This window comes from Somniosus microcephalus, chromosome 17 (genome assembly GCF_052327205.1).
Source record: "Somniosus microcephalus isolate GS21.2 chromosome 17, FLI_Smic_1.0, whole genome shotgun sequence".
Taxonomy (NCBI): Eukaryota; Metazoa; Chordata; class Chondrichthyes; order Squaliformes; family Somniosidae; genus Somniosus; species Somniosus microcephalus.
Window position 1 is genome coordinate 36,980,032 of NC_141003.1, and position 20,976 is coordinate 37,001,007.

General features: G+C 43.4%; 1 protein-coding gene across 1 annotated transcript in view; it reads right to left on the bottom strand.

Moving 5' to 3' along the window:
• LOC147105645 (uncharacterized) overlaps window positions 1–20,976 on the bottom strand; it is a 211,557-nt gene that overhangs the window by 52,330 nt on the left and 138,251 nt on the right. The window contains exons 71-77 of the mRNA XM_086010936.1: window positions 20,086–20,145; window positions 17,099–17,158; window positions 13,601–13,660; window positions 12,338–12,679; window positions 10,341–10,400; window positions 8,108–8,167; window positions 570–629 (exon numbers count right to left, since the gene is read on the bottom strand). Of these exons, the coding sequence (XP_085867062.1) occupies window positions 570–629; window positions 8,108–8,167; window positions 10,341–10,400; window positions 12,338–12,679; window positions 13,601–13,660; window positions 17,099–17,158; window positions 20,086–20,145 (702 nt within the window). The remainder of the gene's footprint in view (window positions 1–569; window positions 630–8,107; window positions 8,168–10,340; window positions 10,401–12,337; window positions 12,680–13,600; window positions 13,661–17,098; window positions 17,159–20,085; window positions 20,146–20,976) is intronic.

The following is a 20,976-nucleotide window of genomic DNA, read 5'->3' on the forward strand; positions in this document are numbered from 1 at the left end:
ACTTCACCGGAACAAAAACTGACGAGCCCTGTACTCGGACTGGGAACGGTGAGGAATAGTGCGATAGGGTTTTGCAGCTGAACCTGTATGATGTGGTGAGATGGATCAGCTACATGACTTTCTCTCATTCCTGGTTATGGTTTTACAACCTTAGTGTTGACATTGTGTGACAAATAATTTTAGTAACTGAAAATGTGTCATTAAATAAGAATCTATAATACACCTTTCTTGCTTGGAGCTTTGCTTGCCGGGGCCACAGAACAGGAACATGGGCATGCGAGCTAATGTACATCGCAAAATAATGCTTCAATTGGTGTCAAATTCCTGATTTGCATCACATTCCGCTAAATGTTATGTCAGTAGCACAATTTCCTAGAAGCTGCCCTTTAAGTTACAACATAATGACCAGAGATACAAACATTTCCAAAGAAACAATTAGAACGGAAAATTTGAGGTGTAAAAATGAAAGCCGTGTTTTGTTACCTCCTCAATGACAGACCACATGGAGTTAGAAACAATCCACTTGTGGAGACAGACTTGGTGCAAGGTATAAAACCGCTGTCACTTACCAGTTGTGTAACTGGTGGTAGACGTAGTGATAATCGGTGTCACTTCTGGTGACGTCGTTTCTATAGAGCAGGAAAAACATTTCAACCTGTTACACTGCACGCTGAGGCTCTGAGTCTACATCAGTTTTAACAACTTACTTTTCTGCTGAATGTAGCCGGGCAAAAAAGTTACGAAAATGAAATCTATTCTCTTCTAAGTCTACTCAATAAAACTTTTTCAGTGGAGAGAAATTACAACTATTTAATGACCCTTACATTAAGGGCATCATTTCCACAAGTATAAGAGTTGTTGGAATTGACACCTAGATCTTTTTTTATTCGTTCCTGGGATGTGGGCATCGCTGGCATGGCCAGCATTTATTGCCCATTCCTAATTGCCCTTGAGAAGGCGGTGGTGAGTCGCCTTCTTGAATCGCTGCAGTCCTTGTGATGAAGGTACTCCCACAGTGCTGTTGGTGATGGGGTTCCAGGATTTGGAGCCAGTGATGATGAAGAAACAGCAATATTTTTCCAAGTCAGGATGGTGTGTCACTTGGAGGGGAACTTACAGGTGATGGTGTTCCATGCACCTGCTGCCCTTGTCTATCTAGCTGGAAGAGGTCGCGGGTTGGGCGGTGCTGTCGAAGAAGCCCTGGCGAGTTGCTGCAGTGTATCTTGTAGATGGTGCACACTGCAGCCACGGTGTGCCGGTGGTGGATGGAGTGAATGTTTAAGGTGGTGGATGGAGTGCCAATCAGATGGGCTGCTTTGTCCTAAATGGTGTCGAGCTTCTTGAGTGTTGTTGGAGCTGCACTCATCCAGGCGAATGGACAGTATTCCATCACACTCCTGACTTGTGCCTTGTAGATGGTGGAAAGACTTTGGGAAGTCAGGAGGTGAGACACTTTCTGCAGAATAAACAGCCTCAGATCGGCGGGAATCTCGAGTGGCAGAGCGGGGCTATAAAAGGCCCCAGAGACCAGGTAAGGCCTCACAGCGTCGCTGGGAATCTCGAGCGGCAGAGCGGGGCTATAAAAAGGCCCCAGAGACCAGGTAAGGCCTCACAGCGTCGGCGGGAATCTCGAGCGGCAGAGCGGGGCTTTCAAAGGCCCCAGAGACCAGGTAATGCCTCACAGCGTCGGCGGGAATCTCGAGCGGCAGAGCGGGGCTATAAAAGGCCCCAGAGACCAGGTAAGGCCTCACAGCGTTGGCGGGAAACTCAAGCGGCAGAGCGGGGCTATAAAAGGCCCCAGAGACCAGGTAAGGCCTCACAGCGTCGGCGGGAAACTCGAGCGGCAGAGCGGGGCTATAAAAGGTCCCAGAGACCAGGTAAGGCGTACCAGTCTCCGAACTCAGAACTCGGAGGGAAGGAGAGAGGTAAAAAGTAATCCAAGTGTGACGTCACCAGAAAGCGGTTAAGTGATTGGTTGGTAAGTATTTCTCTCTTTTTTAAGCTTAAACTCTGTGGTTTATAGTTTCTAAGGTGCGATATTCATCATCTAGAATCGGGGCAGAGGGTATTTAAAAATAATATTAATAAATTTAATTAATTACATAGAATGGGAGATCAGGTGATGTGTTGCTGCTGCAATATGTGGGAGCTGGTGGACACCATTGATGCTCACGGTGATCACATTTACAGTAAGTGTTGGCTGCTCAAGGAAATCCGGCTCCGTGTTGAAGAGCTGGAGTCCGAGCTTCAAACACTGAGACACATCAGGGAGGGAGAGAGTTACCTGGACTCTGTGTATCAGGAGGTAGTCACACCAATTAGATTAATTAATTCAGATGTAGTCCGTGGCCAGGGTCAGGATGGTGTGACTAGAAGTGAGGCAGGTACGGGGATCCAGGAGGTAGTGTTGGAGGAGCCGCAGCCCTTGCTCTTGTCCAACAGGTTCGAGGCTCTTACTCCCTGTGAGGATGAGAACAGGGACTGCGGGGAGGATGAGCAACCGGGCCACAGCACCATGGAGCGGGGGCCATTCAAGTGGGGGGAGTTAAAAGAAATGTTGTAGTGGTAGGGGATAGTATCGTTAGGGCGATAGATAGAGTTCTTTGCAGCCGAGAGCGAGAGTCCCGAAGGCTGTGTTGCCTGCCCGGTGCCAGGGTTAAGGACATCTCCTCTGGGCTGGAGAGAAACTTGGAGTGGGAGGGGGAGGATCCAGTTGTCGTGGTCCATGTTGGTACCAACGACATAGATAGGACAAGGAAGGAGGTTCTGCTGAGGGAGTTTGAGCAGCTAGGGGCCAAATTAAAAAGCAGAACCACAAGGGTAATAATCTCTGGATTACTACCTGAGCCACGTGCAAATTTGGCTAGGGTAAATAAAATTAGAGAGTTAAATGCGTGGCTCAAAGACCGGTGTGGGACAAATAGGTTTTGCTTCCTGGGACACTGGCATCAGTACTGGGACAGGAGAGAGCTGTTCCATTGGGACGGACTTCACTTGGCCAGTGCTGGGACTAGAATCCTGGCGAATTGAATAACTAGGGCTGTAGAGAGGGCTTTAAACTAATTAGTGGGGGGGAGGTTTTAAGAGAGCGAAAAATAAAAATGACAGCGGAGAAGGCAATAGAGCAAGGTAGCAGTGGGGGAATTAAAAACCAGAGCGTGTCAGGAAGGGACAGAAAGTATAATGAAAAAGGTAAAGTAGTAAAAGGGATAAAAGCAGGAATAAATTGTCAGAAAACACATTTGAAAGTTCTTTATCTGAATGCATGCAGCATTCGTAACAAAATTGACGAGTTGACGGTGCAAATAACTACACATGGGTATGATCTGGTGGCCATTACGGAAACATGGCTGCAAGATAATCATGACTGGGAACTAAACATACAAGGGTATTTGACAATTAAGAAGGACAGACAGGAAGGAAAGGGAGGTGGGGTTGCTATGTTAATCAAGGATGGAATTACTGTAATAGTCAGAAATGATATTGGGTCAAAGGATCAGGATAGTGAAACAGTTTGGGTGGAGATAAGGAATAATAAGGGGAAAAAGTCACTAGTGGGCGTAGTCTATAGGCCTCCTAACAGTTGCAACTCTGTTGGTCGGAGTATAAATCAGGAAATAGTTGGGGCTTGTAATAAGGGAACAGCTATAATCATGGGGGATTTTAATTTTCATATTGACTGGACTAATCAAATTGGGCATGGCAGCATTGAGGAAGAGTTCATAGAGTGTATTAGGGACGGGTTCCTTGAGCAGTATGTAACTGAACCAAACAGGGGGCAGGCAATCTTAGATCTGGTCCTGTGTAATGAGACAGGATTAATAAAAAATGTCCTAGTAAAGGATCCCCTTGGAATAAGTGACCATAATATGGCTGAATTCCAAATTCAGTTTGAGGGTGAGAGAGTTGGATCTCAAACCAGCGTACTAAGCTTAAATAAAGGAGACTATGAAGGTATGAGGGTAGAATTGACTAAAGTGGACTGGGAAAACAGATTAAAGTGTAAGACGGTACAAGAGCAGTGGTCTACATTCAAGGAAATATTTCACATCTTTCAAGATAAATATATTCCACTGAGGAAAAAGGGGAGTAAAAGAAAAGACAGCCATCCGTGGCTTAGTAAAGTAATAAAGGATAGTATTCGACTGAAAACAAGGGCATATAAATTAGCCAAATCTAGTGGGAGGATAGAAGATTGGGAAGCATTTAAAAGCCAGCAAACAATAACTAAAAGATTAATTAAGAAAGGGAAGATAGATTATGAAAGTAAACTAGCAAAAAATATAAAAACAGATAGCAAGAGTTTCTACAGCTATATAAAAAGAAAAAGGGTGGCTAAAGTGAACGTTGGTCCCTTAGAGGATGGGACCGGGAAACTAGTGGTAGGGAACATGGAGATGGCAAAGACGCTGAACAAATATTTTGTATCAGTCTTTACAGTAGAGGACACTAAAAATATCCCAACACTGGACAAACAGGGGGCAATGGGGGGGAGGAGCTAAACACGATTAAAATCATGAAGGAGATGGTACTCAGTAAAATAGTGGGACTTAAAGCGAATAAATCCCCCGGATCTGATGGCCTACATCCTAGGGTCTTGAGAGAAGTGGCGGTAGGGATTGTGGATGCATTGGTGATAATTTTCCAGAATTCCCTTGACTCAGGAAAGGTCCCGGCAGATTGGAAAACTGCTAATGTAACACCCTTATTTAAGAAGGGAAGTAGACAGAAAGCTGGAAACTATAGACCAGTTAGCCTAACATCTGTGGTTGGCAAAATGTTGGAGTCCATTATTAAGGAAACAGTAACAGAGCATTTGGATAAACATAATTTAATAGGACAGAGTCAGCATGGTTTTACAAAGGGGAAGTCATGTTTGACAAATTTGCTCGAATTCTTTGAGGGTGTAACATATAGGGTGGATAAAGGGGAACCAGTGGATGTAGTGTATTTGGACTTCCAAAAGGCATTTGACAAGGTTCCACACAAAAGATTACTGATCAAGATAAAAAATCGCGGGATTGGGGGTAATATACTGGCATGGGTGGAAGATTGGCTATCTAACCGAAAACAAAGAGTTGGGATAAATGGTTCGTTCTCGGGCTGGCAATCAGTAACTAGTGGTGTTCCGCAGGGGTCAGTGCTGGGACCCCAACTCTTTACAATCTATATTAACAATTTGGAGGAAGGGACCGAGTGCAACATATCCAAGTTTGCCAACGATACAAAGATGGGAGGGAAAGCAGTGAGCGAGGAGGACATAAAAACCTGCAAAAGGACATAGACAGGCTAAGTGAGTGGGCAGAGATTTGGCAGATGCAATATAATGTTGGAAAGTGTGAGGTTATGCACTTTGGCAGAAAAAATCAAAGAGCAAGTTATTATCTAAATGGAGAGAAACTGCAAAGTGCTACAGTACAAAGGGATCTGGGGGTCCTGGTGCATGAAACACAAAAAGTTAGTATGCAGGTGCAGCAGGTGATCAGGAAGGCCAATGGAATCTTGGCTTTTATTGCAAGGGGGATGGAGTATAAAAACAGGGAAGTCTTGCTGCAGTTATACAGGGTATTGGTGAGGCCACACCTGGAATACTGCGTGCAGTTTTGGTTTCCATATTTAAGAAAAGATATACTTGCTCTCGAGGCAGTTCAGAGAAGGTTCACTCGGTTGATTCCAGAGATGAGGGGGTTGACGTATGAGGAAAGGTTGAGTAGGTTGGGACTCTACTCATTGGAGTTCAGAAGAATGAGAGGCGATCTTATCGAAACATATAAGATTGTGAGGGGGCTTGATCGGGTGGATGCGGTGAGGATGTTTCCACTGATAGATGAGACTAGAACTAGGGGGCATAATCTTAGAATAAGGGGCTGCCCTTTCAAAACTGAGATGAGAAGAAACTTCTTCACTCAGAGGGTAGTAAATCTATGGAATTTGCTACCCCAGAGAGCTGTGGAAGCTGCAACATTAAATAAATTTAAAATGGAGATAGACATTTTCCTAGCAGATAAGGGAATTAGGGGTTATGGGGAGAGGGCAGGGAAGTGGACGTGAGTCTAGATTCAGATCAGTCATGATCCTATTGAATGGCGGAGCAGGCCCGAGGGGCCGTATGGCCTAATTCTGCTCCTATTTCTTATGTTCTTATGTTCTTATCTGGCTGGTCCAGTTATGTTTCCGGTCAATGATGACCCCCCCAGGATGTTGATGGTGGGGGATTCGGCGATGGTAATGCCGTTGAATGTCAAGGGGCGGTGGTTCAACTCTCGCTTGTTTGGGATAGTCATTGCCTGGCACTTGTGTGGCGTGGATGTTACTTGCCACTTATCAACCCAAGCCTGAATGTCATCCAGATCTTGCTGTATTCGGGCATGAACTGCTTCATTATCTGAGGAGTTGTGAATGGAACTGAACACTCTGCAATCATCATTGAACATCCCCATTTTTGACCTTATGATCGTGCTGTTAATGGAGTTCCTGGAAAGATGAGTTTTCAATGGCCAGTGGAAGCTTCGTATAATAGACAGATCCATATTGACTTCAGCTGCCCAGAAAAATAGTGGCTCCGAAAACACTAGGGTAGAATCCTGGCAATTATACCAGGATCATATCTCCCAGGGCCCTACAGCGCTGACCTGACCAGAATATTCAGCTCAGTGGGAGATCTTGTCATTTAAATATTATGGCAGGGACCTTCACCACCATATTCAGACACATAGGAAGAGATATGAAATTGCTGGCCATGTCCACTGAAGCATCCGTTACTTTCTTGATATGTGTGTGGGCAGAATATTGGCTTATAATACAGAAGAGCCCGATGCTAGCCCGGAAGGAGATGAACACATAACAGCTATTCTAGATTTGATGGCTTTGCCATACAGATTGTGAAATATTTTATCACATTCTAGTTACACAATTTCACAACAATGTTACTAAGAAAATCAAGCCAGCACAACATTTGACTGTATGACTGAGCTAGCATCAGGTTGTTTTATCATATTAGTTTTACACTCATCATTTGAAAGTTCATGGGGTGATTTTCATCTGCTTACAAGGGCAGGAGTGGCGGAGGGAAAGTAATTCTACAAAAGGGTCGACTAGGCCTGTATTCACCAGAGTTTAGAAGAATGAGAGGGGATCTCATTGAAACGTGTAAAATTCTGACAGGGCTAGACAGACGGGATGCAGGGAGGATGTTTCCCCTGGCTGGGGGTCTAGAACGAGGGGTCACAGTCTCAGGATACGGGGTAGGACATTCAGGACTGAGATGAGGAGAAATTTCTTCACTCAGAGTGTGGTGAACCTGTGGAATTCTCTACCACAGAAGGCTGTGGAGGCCAAGTCACTGAATATATTTAAGAAGGAGATAGATATATTTCTAGACACAAGGCATCAAGGGGTATGGGGAGAGAGCAGGAATATGGTATTGAGATAGAGGACCAGCCATGATCATATTCAATGGCGGAGCAGACTCAAGGGAACAAATGGCCTACTCCTGCTCCTATTTTTCTATGTTTCTAGAACTTACTGCCAAGAGGCGGCAAGACATGATTTTCTAGTGGGCATTGTAAAAAAAGTTGAGCCCAGTACTTGGGCTGGGAACGGTGAGAAATAGTCCAAAAGAGTTTTGTAGCTGAACCTGTATGATAGGGTGAGATGGATCGTCTACATGACTTTCTATCATTCCTTGACATTTCTTTGACATTGTGTGACAAGTAATTTTGATAAGTGCAAACATGTTATTTAATAAGATTATATATTATAATACACCCTTCTCGCTTGGAGCTTCGCTTGCCGGGGGCACATAACAGGAATATGGGCGTGGAAGTTATTGCACATCGCAAAATAAACTGTCAATTGGTGTCAAATTCCTGATTTGCGCCCATTCCGGTAAAAATTATGTCAGGTGCACAATTTCCTAAAAGCTGCCCTATAACATAATGAGCAGAGATACAAACATTTCCAAAGCAAACAATTACAAAGGAAAATTTGAATTGTAAAAATGAAAGCCGTGTTTTGTTACCTACTCAATGACAGACCACATGGAGTTAGAAAACAATCCACTTGTGGAGACAGACTTGGTGCAAGGTATAAAACCGCTGTCACTTACCAGGTGAGTAGCTGGTGGTAGACGTAGTGATAATCGGTGTCACTTCTGGTGACGTAGTTTCTATAGAGCAGGAAAAACATTTCAACTTGTTACACTGCACGCTGAGGCTTTGAGTCTGTATCAGGTTTAAAAACTGACTTTCCTGCTGCACATAGCCGAGCACAAAAATTGTGAAATTAAATATTTCAGTTCTATCGAAGTCTACTTAATAAAATGATTTTAGTGGATAAAGAATACAACTAATATACGGCCCTTACATTTCCACACTACAAGAGTTGGTGGAATTATCACGCAGATTTAATGGAGTTCCTGGAAATATGAGTATTCAATGTCCAGTGGAATCTTCTTCCAATGAACAGATCCATATTCACCTCAGCTGTCCAGATAAACAGTGGCTCTGAAAATACTCGGGCAGCAATCCTGGCGATTATACCAGGGTCACATCGACCAGGGCCCTCCAGAGCTGACCTGACCAGAGTATGTAGGTCAGTGGGAGGTCCTGTCATTTAAATATTATGGCAGGGACCTTCACACAATATTCAGACACATGCCCTGCTGCTGTTTCTATTCAGTGGAAATAGAAATTAACCTGCTGGCCATGCCGAATTCTGCATCGGTCACTTTCTTGATATGTGTGTGGGCAGAATATTGGCTTATAATACAGAAGAGCCCGATGACAGCCCGGAAGGAGATGAACACATAACAGTTACTCTAGGTTTGATGGCTTTTCCAAACTGACTTGTGCAGTACTTTATCACATTATGGTTATAAAATTTCACGATTTTAGTGAAAAGAATATCAAGCCAGCACAACATTTCACTGCATGACTGGTCGAGCATCAGGTATATTATTATACTCGTATTTCATTCATCATTTGAAAGAACATAAGAACATGAGAAATAGGAGCAGGAGTCGGCCATTTGGCCCTTCGAGCCTGCTCCGTCACTCAAAGAGATCATGGCTGATCTTCTACCTCAACACTTTCCTGCACTATCCCCATATCCCTTGATTCCCTTAATATCCAAAAATAAATTGACCTCTGTCTTGAATATAGTCAACGACTGAGCCTCCACAGCCCTCTGGGGTAGAGAATTCCAAAGATTCACCACCCTCTGAGTGAAGAAATTTCTCCTCATCTCAGTCCTAAATGGCCAAGCCCTTATTCTGAGACTGTGACCCCTGGTTCTAGACTCCCCAGCCAGGGGAAACATCCTCCCTGCATCTTCCCTGTCAAGCCCTGTAAGAATTTTGTGTGTTTCAATGAGATCACCTCTCATTCTTCTAAGCTCTAGGGAATATAGGCCTAGTCTACTCAATCTCGCCTCATAGGACAATCCCCCCATCCCAGGAATCAGTCTGGTGAACCTTTGTTGCACTCCCGCTATGGCAAGTATATCCTTCCTTAGGTAAGGAGACATAACTGTACACAATGCTCCAGGTGTGGTCTCACCAGGGCCCTATATAATTGCTGTAGATGTCTTTACTCTTATATTCAAACCCTCTTGTAATAAAGGCCAACATACTATTTGCATTCCTAATTGTTTGCTGTACCTGCATGTTAAGGAGATTAAGGAGGTGATTTTTAGCTGCCTGTGAGGGGAGATGAAATTGTACAAAAAAATCTACTACCCAGAGGCCGCCCGACTCAATTTTCTAGCGGGCATTGAAACAAAAACTGCCGAACCCTGTACCTAGTCTCAGAACGGTGAGGAATAGTCCGATAGGGTTTTGCAGCTGAACCTGTAGCATGGAGAGAGATGGATCGGCTATATGACTTTCTCTCATTCCTTGATATGGTTTTACATACTCAGTTTAAATATTGTGTGACAAATCATTTTGATAACTGAAAACGTGTTATTTAATTTATAAAATATATTTTAATACATCCTTCTCGCTTGGGGGATCGCACGGCGGGAGCACATCATAAAAATAGAAGCGTGGAAGTTAATGCACATCTCAAAATGATCCATCAATTGGCATCAAATTCCTGATTTGCATCACACTCCGCTAAACGTTATGTCAGGAACACAATTTCATAAAAGCTGCCCTATAAGTTACAAGATAATGACCAGAGATAAAAACAGTTCCAAAGCAAACAATTAAAAAGGAAAATTTGAATTGTAAAAATGAAAGCCGTGTTTTATTAACTACTCAATGACAGACCACATGGAGTTAGAAACAATCCACTTGTGGAGACAGACTTGGTGCAAAGTATAAAACCGCTGTCACTTACCAGGTATGTAGCTGGTGGTAGACGTAGTGATAATCGGTGTCACTTCTGGTGACGTAATTTCTATAGAGCAGGAAAAACATTTCAACTTGTTACACTGCACGCTGAGGCTCTGAGTCTGTATCAGGTTTAAAAACTTACTTTTCTGCTGAATGTAGCCGGGCAAAAAGTTTCAAAAATTAAATCTATTCTCTTCTAAGTCTACTCAATAAAACTATTTCAGTGGAGAGAAATTACAACTATTTAATGGCCCTTACATTCAGCGCATCATTTCCACAAGTATAAGAGTTGCTGGAATTGTCACCTAGATTTTTTTTTATTCGTTCCGGGGATGTGGGCGTCGCTGACATGGCCAGCATTTATTGCCCATTACTAATTGCCCTCGAGAAGGTGGTGGTGAGTCACCTTCTCAAACCGCAGCAGTCGTTGTGATGCAGTTACTCCCACAGTGCTGTTGGTGAGGGGGGTTCCAGGATTTGGAGCCAGTGATGATGAAGAAACAGCAATATTTTTCCAAGTCAGGATGGTGTGTGACTTGGAGAGGAACTTGGAGGTGCTGGTGTTCCCATGCACCTACTGCCCTTGTCCTTCTAGCTGGAAGAGGTTGCGGGTTTGGGAGGTGCTGCCAAAGAAGCCCTGGCGAGTTGCTGCAGTGAATCTTTTAGATGGTACACACTGCAGCCACGGTACGCTGGTGGTGGAGGGAGTGAATGTTTAAGGTGGTGGATGGGGTGCCAATCAGACGGGCTACTTTGTCCTGGATGGAGTCGAGCTTCTTGAGTGTTGTTGGAGCTGCACTTATCCAGGCAAGTGGAGAGTGTTCCATCACACTCCTGACTTGTGCCTTGTAGATGGTGGAAAGAATTTGGGAACTCAGGAGGTGAGACACTTGCCACAGAATACCCAGCCTCAGGTCTGCTCTTGTAGCCACAGTGTTTATGTGGCTGGTCCAGTTACGTTTCTGGTCAATGGTGACCCCCCCGCCCCCAGGATGTTGATGGTGGGGGATTCGGCGATGGTAATGCCGTTGAATGTCAAGGGGTGGTGGTTCAACTTTCGCTTGTTGGAGATAGTCATTGCCTGGCACTTGTGTGGCGCGAAGGTTACTTGCCACTTATCAACCCAAGCCTGAATGTCATCCAGGTCTTGCTGTATTCGGGCATGAACTGCTTCATTACCTGAGGAGTTGTGAATGGAACTGAACACTGTGCAATCATCAATCAACCTCCCATTTCTGACCTTATGATCGTGCTGTTAATAGAGTTCCTGGAAATATGAGATTTCAATGGCCAGTGGAAGCTTCTTACAATAGACAGATCCATATTGACCTCAGCTGCCCAGAAAAATAATGGCTCTGAAAATACTAGGGTAGAAATCCTGGCAATTATACCAGGATCACATCTCCCAGGGCCCTTCAGCGCTGACCTGACCAGAATATGCAGCTCAGTGGGAGATCTTGTCATTTAAATATTATGGCAGGGACCTTCACCACCATATTCAGACACATGCCCTGCTGCTGTTTCTATTCAATGGGAAGAGATATGAAATTGCTGGCCATGTCCACTGATGCATCGGTCACTTTCTTGATATGTGTGTGGACAGCATATTGGCTTATAATACAGAAGAGCCCGACGAAGGCATAAAAGTTGAGGCAAGATTTAAAAGTGGGTGAAACAATATCATACAAAGAATTTGAAGGTACATTAATCATCGTATCACTATCCACTTCTCTAATTGAGGCATTGGCCCATTTCCTTTATATGGATTAATTAATGACTCAATTAAAAATGGCAGACAGAAGAATGTCTTACGAGTCTGTGCCGCTTTCGGGCTGACTATAATCACTGACTGTAATTTCTAATCTAAGATTTACTTCTTGCTTTCTCTGCTTGATGTACTGATCCATGTCAGATGTAGAATTTTCACTGCAATAGGACAATCTTGTTCTAAGTGCTTTTGTACTGAAAGATAGTTTTCTTGCACATAAATGTCATAATTACCAGGAATCGTGGTTGTAGAGGTTGTTATAGGCAGACTGGTTGTTAGTCGCTCACAGCAAACTCGAATTTGGTAGTCATAACATGACGTGTTCTCCTGCAAAGCACTTTCGGTGACTATACAGACGAGCCCTGTGTCTTTGTCACAGGACACATTGTCTGTTGATTCACTTACTGGCCACTCAGGGTAATCAACAAATTGGCACTGAATGATATTAATTGCATCGGAAGAGGAAGGACACAGTTTATCACGAATGGGATCCAGTATTTCGTAATCGCCTGGGCTTGACGGACTAGGGATATGTTCGTTAAACCACGGAGACCATTTCCCATTACACACCTCCTCTGTAAAATAAGAAGTCTGGGCTTAATTAATCTGATTTAAATAGCTAGTTAACAGGAAATAGAAGGAGCAAAATTGCAAAACAACTTTTGTAAATTTGATGCCATGTTCATACAGTTGTGTGAGATACTTTATCACATTCTAGTTACACAATTTCACCACAATGATGCAAAGAATATCAAGCAAGCACAACATTTGACTGTATGACTGATCTAGCATCAGGTTCTTTTTTAATACTAGTTTTACACTCAGAATTTGAAAGATAAAGGGGTGATTTTCATCTGCTTAGAAAGGGTGAGTGGTGGAGGGAAAGTAATTTTACAAAAGAACCTACTGCCCACAGGCTGCACAACTCGATTTTCTAGCGGGCATCAAAACAAAAACTGGTGAGCCCTGTACTTGGGCCCAGAACAGTCAGGAATAGTCTAATCGGGTTTCCCAGCTGAACCTGTACGATGGAGTGAGATGGATCGACTATGTCACTTTCCCATTCAACCTCTGTACTGACATTGTGTGACAAATAATTTTGATAACTGAAAACATGTTATTCAATAAGTATATATATCATAAAAATACACCCTTCTCGCTTGGAGCTTCGCTTGTCGGGGGCACAGAACAGGAATATTGGCGTGGAAATTAATGCACGCGCAAAATAATCCGTCAATTGGCCTCAAATTCCTCATTTGCACCCGTTCCACTAAACGTTATGTCAGGAGCACAATTTCCTAAAAGCGGCCCAATAAGTTACAACATAATGAGCAGAGATACAAACATTTCCAAAGCAAACAATTAGAATCGAAAATTTGTGATGTAAAAATGAAAGCCGTGTTTTGTTACCTACTCAATGACAGACCACATGGAGTTAGAAACAATCCACTTGTGGAGACAGACTTGGTGCAAGGTATAAAACTGCTGTCACTTACCAGGCATGTAGCTGGTGGTAGACGTAGTGATAATCGGTGTCACTTCTGGTGACGTCGTTTCTATAGAGCAGAAAAAACATTTCAACTTGTTACACTGCACGCTGAGGCTCCGAGTCTGTATCAGGTTTAAAAACTTACTTTCCTGCTGCACATAGCCGAGCACAAAAAGTTGCGAAAATGAAATCTATTCACTTCTAAGTCTACTCAATAAAACTATTTTAGCGGAGTGAAAATACAACCGTTTAATGGTCCTTCCATTCAGGACATCATTTCCACACGTATAAGAGTTGCTGGAATTGTCACATAGACTTGATAGCACTGTTGATGGAGTTCCTGGAGATATTAGTTTTCAATGGCCAGTGGAAACAGCTTCCAATGGACAGATCCATATTGACCTCAACTATCCAGATAAACAGTGGCTTTGAAAATGCTCGGGCAGCAATCCTGGCGATTATTCCAGGGTCGCACCTCCCAGGGCCCTCCAGAGCTGACCTGACCAGAGTATGTAGGTCAGTGGGAGGTCCTGTCATTTAAATATAATGGCAGGGACCTTCACCACAATATTCAGACACATGCCCTGCTGCTGTTTCTATTCAGTGGGAAGAGATATTAACCTGCTGGCCATGCCGACATCTGCATCAGTTACTTTCTTGATAAGTGTGTGGGCAGAATATTGGCTTATAATACAGAAGAGCCCGATGCTAGCCTGGAAGGAGATGAACACATAACAGCTATTCTAATTTGATGGCTTTTCCATGCAGATTGTGAAATACTTTATAACATTCTAGTTACATAATTTCACAATAATGTTACTGAGAATATCAAGCCAGCACAACATTTGACTCTATGACTGAGCTAGCATCAGGTTGTTTTATCATACTAGTTTTACACTCATCATTTGAAAGCTCAAGGGGTGACTTTCATCTGCTTACGAGGGCGGGATTGGCAAAGGGTCGACTAGGCCTGTATTCACCAGAGTTTAGAAGAATGAGAGGGGATCTCATTGAAACGTGTAAAATTCTGACAGGGCTAGACAGACTGGATGCTGGGAGGATGTTTCTCCTGGCTGGGGGTCTAGAACGAGGGGTCACAGTCTCAGGATACGGGGTAGGACATTCAGGACTGAGATGAGGAGAAATTTCTTCACTCAGAGGGTGGTGAACCGTTGGAATTCTCTACCACAGAAGGCTGTGGAGGCCATGTCACTGAATATATTTAAGAAGGAGATAGATATATTTCTAGACACAAAAGGCATCAAGGGGTATGGGGAGGGAGCAGGAATATGGTATTGAGATAGAGGACCAGCCATGATCATATTGAATTGCGGAGCAGACTCAAGGGAACGAATGGCCTGCTCCTGCTCCTATTTTTCTATGTTTCTAGAACCTACTGCCAAGAGACGGCAACACATGATTTTCTAGTGGGCATCGTAAAAAAAGTTGAGCCCAGTACTTGGGCTGGGAACGGTGAGAAATAGTCCAAAAGAGTTTTGCAGCTGAACCTGTATGATGGGGTGAGATGGATCGTCTACATGACTTTCTCTCATTCCTTGACATTTCCTTGACATTGTGTGACAAGTAATTTTGATAAGTGCAAACGTGTTATTTAATAAGATTATATATTATAATACACCCTTCTCGCTTGGAGCTTCGCTTGCCGGGGGCACAGAACAGGAATATTGGCGTGGAAGTTATTGCACATTGCAAAATAAACTGTCAATTGGCGTCAAATTCCTGATTTGCGCCCATTCCGCTAAAGGTTATGTTAGGAGCACAATTTCCTAAAAGCTGCCCTATAACATAATGAGCAGAGATACAAACATTTCCAAAGCAAACAATTACAAACGAAAATTTGAGGTGTAAAAATGAAAGCCTGTTTTGTTACCTATTCAATGACAGACCACATGGAGTTAGAAACAATCCACTTGTGGAGACAGACTTGGTGCAAGGTATAAAACCGCTATCACTTACCAGGTGAGTAGCTGGTGGTAGACGTAGTGATAATCGGTGTCACTTCTGGTGACGTAGTTTCTATAGAGCAGGAAAAACATTTCAACCTGTTACACTGCACGCTGAGGCTCTGAGTCTGTATCAGGTTTAAAAACTTACTTTCCTGCTGCACATAGCCGAGCACAAAAATTGTGAAATGAAACCTTTCAGTTCTATCGAAGCCTACTCAATAAAATTATTTTAGTGGATAAACAATACAATTAATATAATTTCCACACTACAAGAGTTGGTGGAATTGTCACGCAGATTTAATGGAGTTCCTGGAAATATGAGTATTCAATGTCCAGTGGAATCTTCTTCCAATGGACAGATCCATATTGACCCGAGTTCCCAGATCAACAGTGGCTCTGAAAATACTCGGGCAGCAATCCTGGCGATTATACCAGGGTCACACCGACCAGGGCCCTCCAGAGCTGACCTGACCAGAGTATGTAGGTCAGTGGGAGGTCCTGTCATTTAAATATTATGGCAGGGACCTTCACACAATATTCAGACACATGCCATGCTGCTGTTTCTATTCAGTGGGAAGAGATATGAAATTGCTGGCCATGTCCACCTCTGGCCAGTTTCTTGGTATGTGTGTGGACAGAATATTGGCTTATAATACAGAAGAGCCCGATGCTAGCCCGGAAGGAGATGAACACATAACAGCTATTCTAAGTTTGATGGCTTTTCCAAACTGACTTGTGCAGTACTTTATTACATTATGGTTATAACATTTCACGATTGTGGTGAAAAGAATATCAAGCCAGCACAACATTTGACTGCATGACTGGTCGAGCATCAGGTTGTTTTATCATACTCGTATTTTATTCATCATTTGAAAGATTAAGGAGGTGAATTTTAGCTGCCTGTGAGGGGAGATGCAATTGTACAAAAGAATCTACTACCCAGAGGCCGCCCAACTCAATTTTCTAGCGGGCATCGAACAAAATCTGCCGAGCCCTGTACCTAGTCTCAGAAGCGTGAGGAATGGTTCAATAGGGTTTTGCAGCTGAACCTGTAGAATGGAGAGAGATGGATCGGCTACATGACTTTCTCTCATTCCTTGATATGGTTTTACATACTCAGTTTCAATAACGTGTGACAAGTAATTTTGATAACTGAAAATGTATTATTTAATAATATATACAGTATATTAATATTCTTCTCGCTTGGAGGATCGCACAGCGGGGGCACATCATAGGAATAGAAGCGTGGAAGTTAATGCACATCGCAAAATAATCCATTAATTGGCGTCAAATTCCTGATTTGCATCACACTCCGCTAAACGTTGTCAGGAGCAGAACTTCCCAAAAGCGGCCCTATAAGTTACAACATAATGACCAGAGATACAAACATTTCCAAAGCAAACAATTAGAAAGGAAAATTTGTGATGTAAAATGAAACCCGTGTTTTGTTACCTCCTCAATGACAGACCACATGGAGTTAGAAAACAATCCACTGTGGAGACAGACTTGGTGCAAGGTATAAAACCGCTGTCACTTACCAGGCATGTAGCTGGTGGTAGACGTAGGGATAATCGGTGTCACTTCTGGTGGAGTAGTTTCTATAGAGCAGGAAAAACATTTCAACCTGTTGCACTGCACGCTGAGGCTCTGAGTCTGTATCAGGTTTAAAACTTACTTTCCTGCTGCACATAGCCGAGCACAAAAATTGTGAAAATTAAATCTATTCACTTGTATCTAAATCTACTCAATAAAATTATTTGAGCTGACAGAGAATACTACTAGTTAATGGCCCTTACAATAAGAACATCTTTTCCACAAGTATAAGAGTGGCTGGAATTGTCAGATAGATTTGATCGTGCTGTTAATGGAGTTCCTGGTAATATGAGTTTTCAATGTCCAGTGGAATCTTCTTCCAATGGACAGATCCATATTGACCTCAGCTGTCCAGATAAACAGTGGCTCTGAAAATACTCAGGCAGCAATCCTGGCGATTATTCCAGGGTCACACCTCCCAGGTCCCTCCAGAGCTGATCTGACCAGAGTATGTCGGTCAGTGGGAGGTCCTGTCATTTAAATATTATGGCAGCGACCTTCACCATATTCAGACACATGCCCTGCTACTGTTTCTATTCAGAGGGAAGAGATATCAAATTGCTAGCCATGCCGACCTCTGCATCAGTTACTTTCTTGATATGTCTGTGGGCAGAAAATTGGCTTCTAATACAGAAGAGCCCGATGCTAGCCCGGAAGGAGGTTAACGCATAACAGCTATTCTAGGTTTGATGGCTTTTCCAAACTGACTTGTGCAGTACTTTATCACATTATGGTTATAAAATATCACGATTTTAGTAAAAAGAATATCAAGCCAGCAAAACATTTGACTGCATGACTGGTCAAGCATCAGGTTGTTTTATCATACTCGTATTTCCTTCATCATTTGAAAGAACATAAGAACATAAGAAATAGGAGCAGGAGTCGGCCATTCGGCCCCTCGAGCCTGCTCCGTCACTCAATCATAGCTGATCTTCTACCTCAACACTTTCCTGCACTATCCCCATATCCCTTGATTCCCTTAATATCCAAAAATAAATTGATCTGTCTTGAATATAGTCAACGACTGAGCCTCCACAGCCCTCTTGGTTAGAGAATTCCAAAGATTCACCACCCTCTGAGTGAAGAAATTTCTCCTCATCGCAGTCCTAAATGGCCAAGCCCTTATTCTTTATTTTTTATTCATTGATGTGATGTGGGCGTCGCTGGCTAGGCCTGCATTTAGTGCCCATCCCTAATTGCCCTTGAGAAGATGGTGGTGAGCCGCCTTCTTCAACCGCTGCAGTCCATATGGTGTAGGTACACCCACAATGCTGTTAGGAAGGGAGTTCCAGGATTTTGGCCCGGCGACAGTGAAGGAATGGCGATACAGGTCCAAGTCAGGATGGTGTGTGGCTTGGAGGGGAACTTGTAGGTGGTGATGTTCCCATGCGTCTGCTGCCCTTGTCCTTCTAAGTGGTAGAGGTCGCGGGTCTGGAAGGTGCTGTTGAAGGAGCTTTGGCGAGTTGCTGCAGTGCATCTTGTAGATGGTACACACTGCAGCCACAGTGCGCCGGTGGTGGAGGGAGTGAATGTTGAAGGTGGTGGATGGAGTGCCAATCAAGCGGGCTGCTTTATCCTGAATGGTGTCGAGCTTCTTGAGTGTTGTTGGAGCTGCACTCATCCAGGCAAGTGGAGAGTATTCCATCACACTCCTGACTTGTGCCTTGTAGATGGTGGAAAGGCTTTGGGGAGTCAGGAGGTGAGACACTCGCCGCAGAATTCCCAGCCTCTGGCCTGCTCTTGTAGCCACAGTATTTATATGGCTGGTCCAGTTCAGTTTCTGATCAATGGTAACCCCCAGGATGTTGATAGTGGGGGATTCAGCGATGGTAATGCCATTGAATGTCAAGGGGAGAATGGTTAGAGTTCTGAGACTGTGACCCCTGGTTCTAGACTCCCCAGCCAGGGGAAACATCCTCCCTGCATCTTCCCTTTCAAGCCCTGTAAGAATTTTGTGTGTTTCAATGAGATCACCGCTCATTCTTCTAAACTCTAGGGAATATAGGCCTAGTCTACTCAATCTCTCCTCATAGGACAATCCCCCCATCCCAGGAATCAGTCTGGTGAACTTTCGCTGCACTCCCGCTATGGCAAGTATATCCTTCCTTAGGTAAGGAGACATAACTGTACACAATACTCCAGGTGTGGTCTCACCAGGGCCCTACATCATTGCTGTAGATGTCTTTACTCTTATATTCAAATCCTCTTGTAATAAAGGCCAACATGCCAATTGCATTCCTAATTGTTTGCTGTACCTGCATGTTAAGGAGATTAAGGAGGTGATTTTTAGCTGCCTGTGAGGGGAGATGAAATTGTACAAAAGAATCGACTATCCAGAGTCCGCCGGACTCAATTTTCTAGCGGGCATCGAAACAAAAACTGGCGAGCCCTGTACCTAGTTTCAGAACGGTGAGGAATAGTCCGATAGGGTTTTGCAGCTGAACCTGTAGCATGGAGAGAGATGGATCGGCTGCATGACTTTCTCTTATTCCTTGATATGCTTTACATACTCAGTTTAAATATTGTGTGACAAATCATGTTGATAACTGAAAACGTGTTATTTAATAATATATATTTTAATACATCCTTCTTGCTTGGAGGATGCACAGCGGGGACACATGATAGGAATAGAAGCGTGGAAGTTAATGCACATTTCAAAATAATCCATCAATTGGCCTCAAATTCCTGATTTGCATCACACTCCGCTAAACATTATGTCAGGAGCACAATTTCCTAAAAGCGGCCCAATAGGTTACAACATAAAGACCAGAGATACAAACATTTCCAAAGCAAACAATTAGAAAGGAAAATTTGAGATGTAAAAATGAAAGCCGTGTTTTGTTACCTACTCAATGACAGACCACATGGAGTTAGAAAACAATCCACTTGTGGAGACAGACTTGGTGCAAGGTATAAAACCGCTGTCACTTACCAGGTATGTAGCTGATGGTAGACGTAGTGGTAATCGGTGTCACTTCTGGTGATGTAATTTCTATAGAGCAGGAAAAACATTTCAACCTGTTACACTGCACGCTGAGGATCTGAGTCTGTATCAGGTTTAAAAACTTACTTTCCTGCTGCACATAGCCGAGCACAAAATTACAAAAATTAAATCTATTCACTTCTATCTTAGTCTCTCAATAAAATTATTTGAGCACAGAGAGAATACAACCATATAATGGCCCTTACATTCAGGACATAATTTCATCAAGTATAAGAGTGGCTGGAATTGTCAGATAGATTTGATCGTGCTGTTAATGGAGTTCCTGGAATTTTAGTTTTCAATGTCCAGTGGAAACTGCTTACAATGGACAGATCCATATTGACCCGAGTTCCCAGATCAACAGTGGCTCTGAAAATACTCGAGCAGCAGTCTTGGCGATTATACCAGGGTCACACCTCCCAGGGCCCTCCACAGCTGACCTGACCAGAGTATGTAGGTCAGTGGGAGGTCCTGTTATTTAAATATTATGGCAGGGACCTTCACCACAACATTCAGACACATGCCCTGCTGCTGTTTCTATTCAGTGGAAATATAAATTAACCTGCTGGCCATGCCGACATCTGCATCGGTCAGATTCTTGATATGTGTGTGGGCAGAATATTGGCTTATAATGCAGAAGAGCCCTATGCTAGCCCGGAACTTGGTGAACACATAACAGCTATTCTAAGTTTGCTGACTTTTCCAAACTGACTTGTGCAATACTTTATCACATTCTAGTTACACAATTTCACCACAATGATGTAAAGTACACCAAGCCAGCACAACATTTGACTCTATGACTGATCTACCATCAAAGTGTTTTATCATGCTAGGTTTACA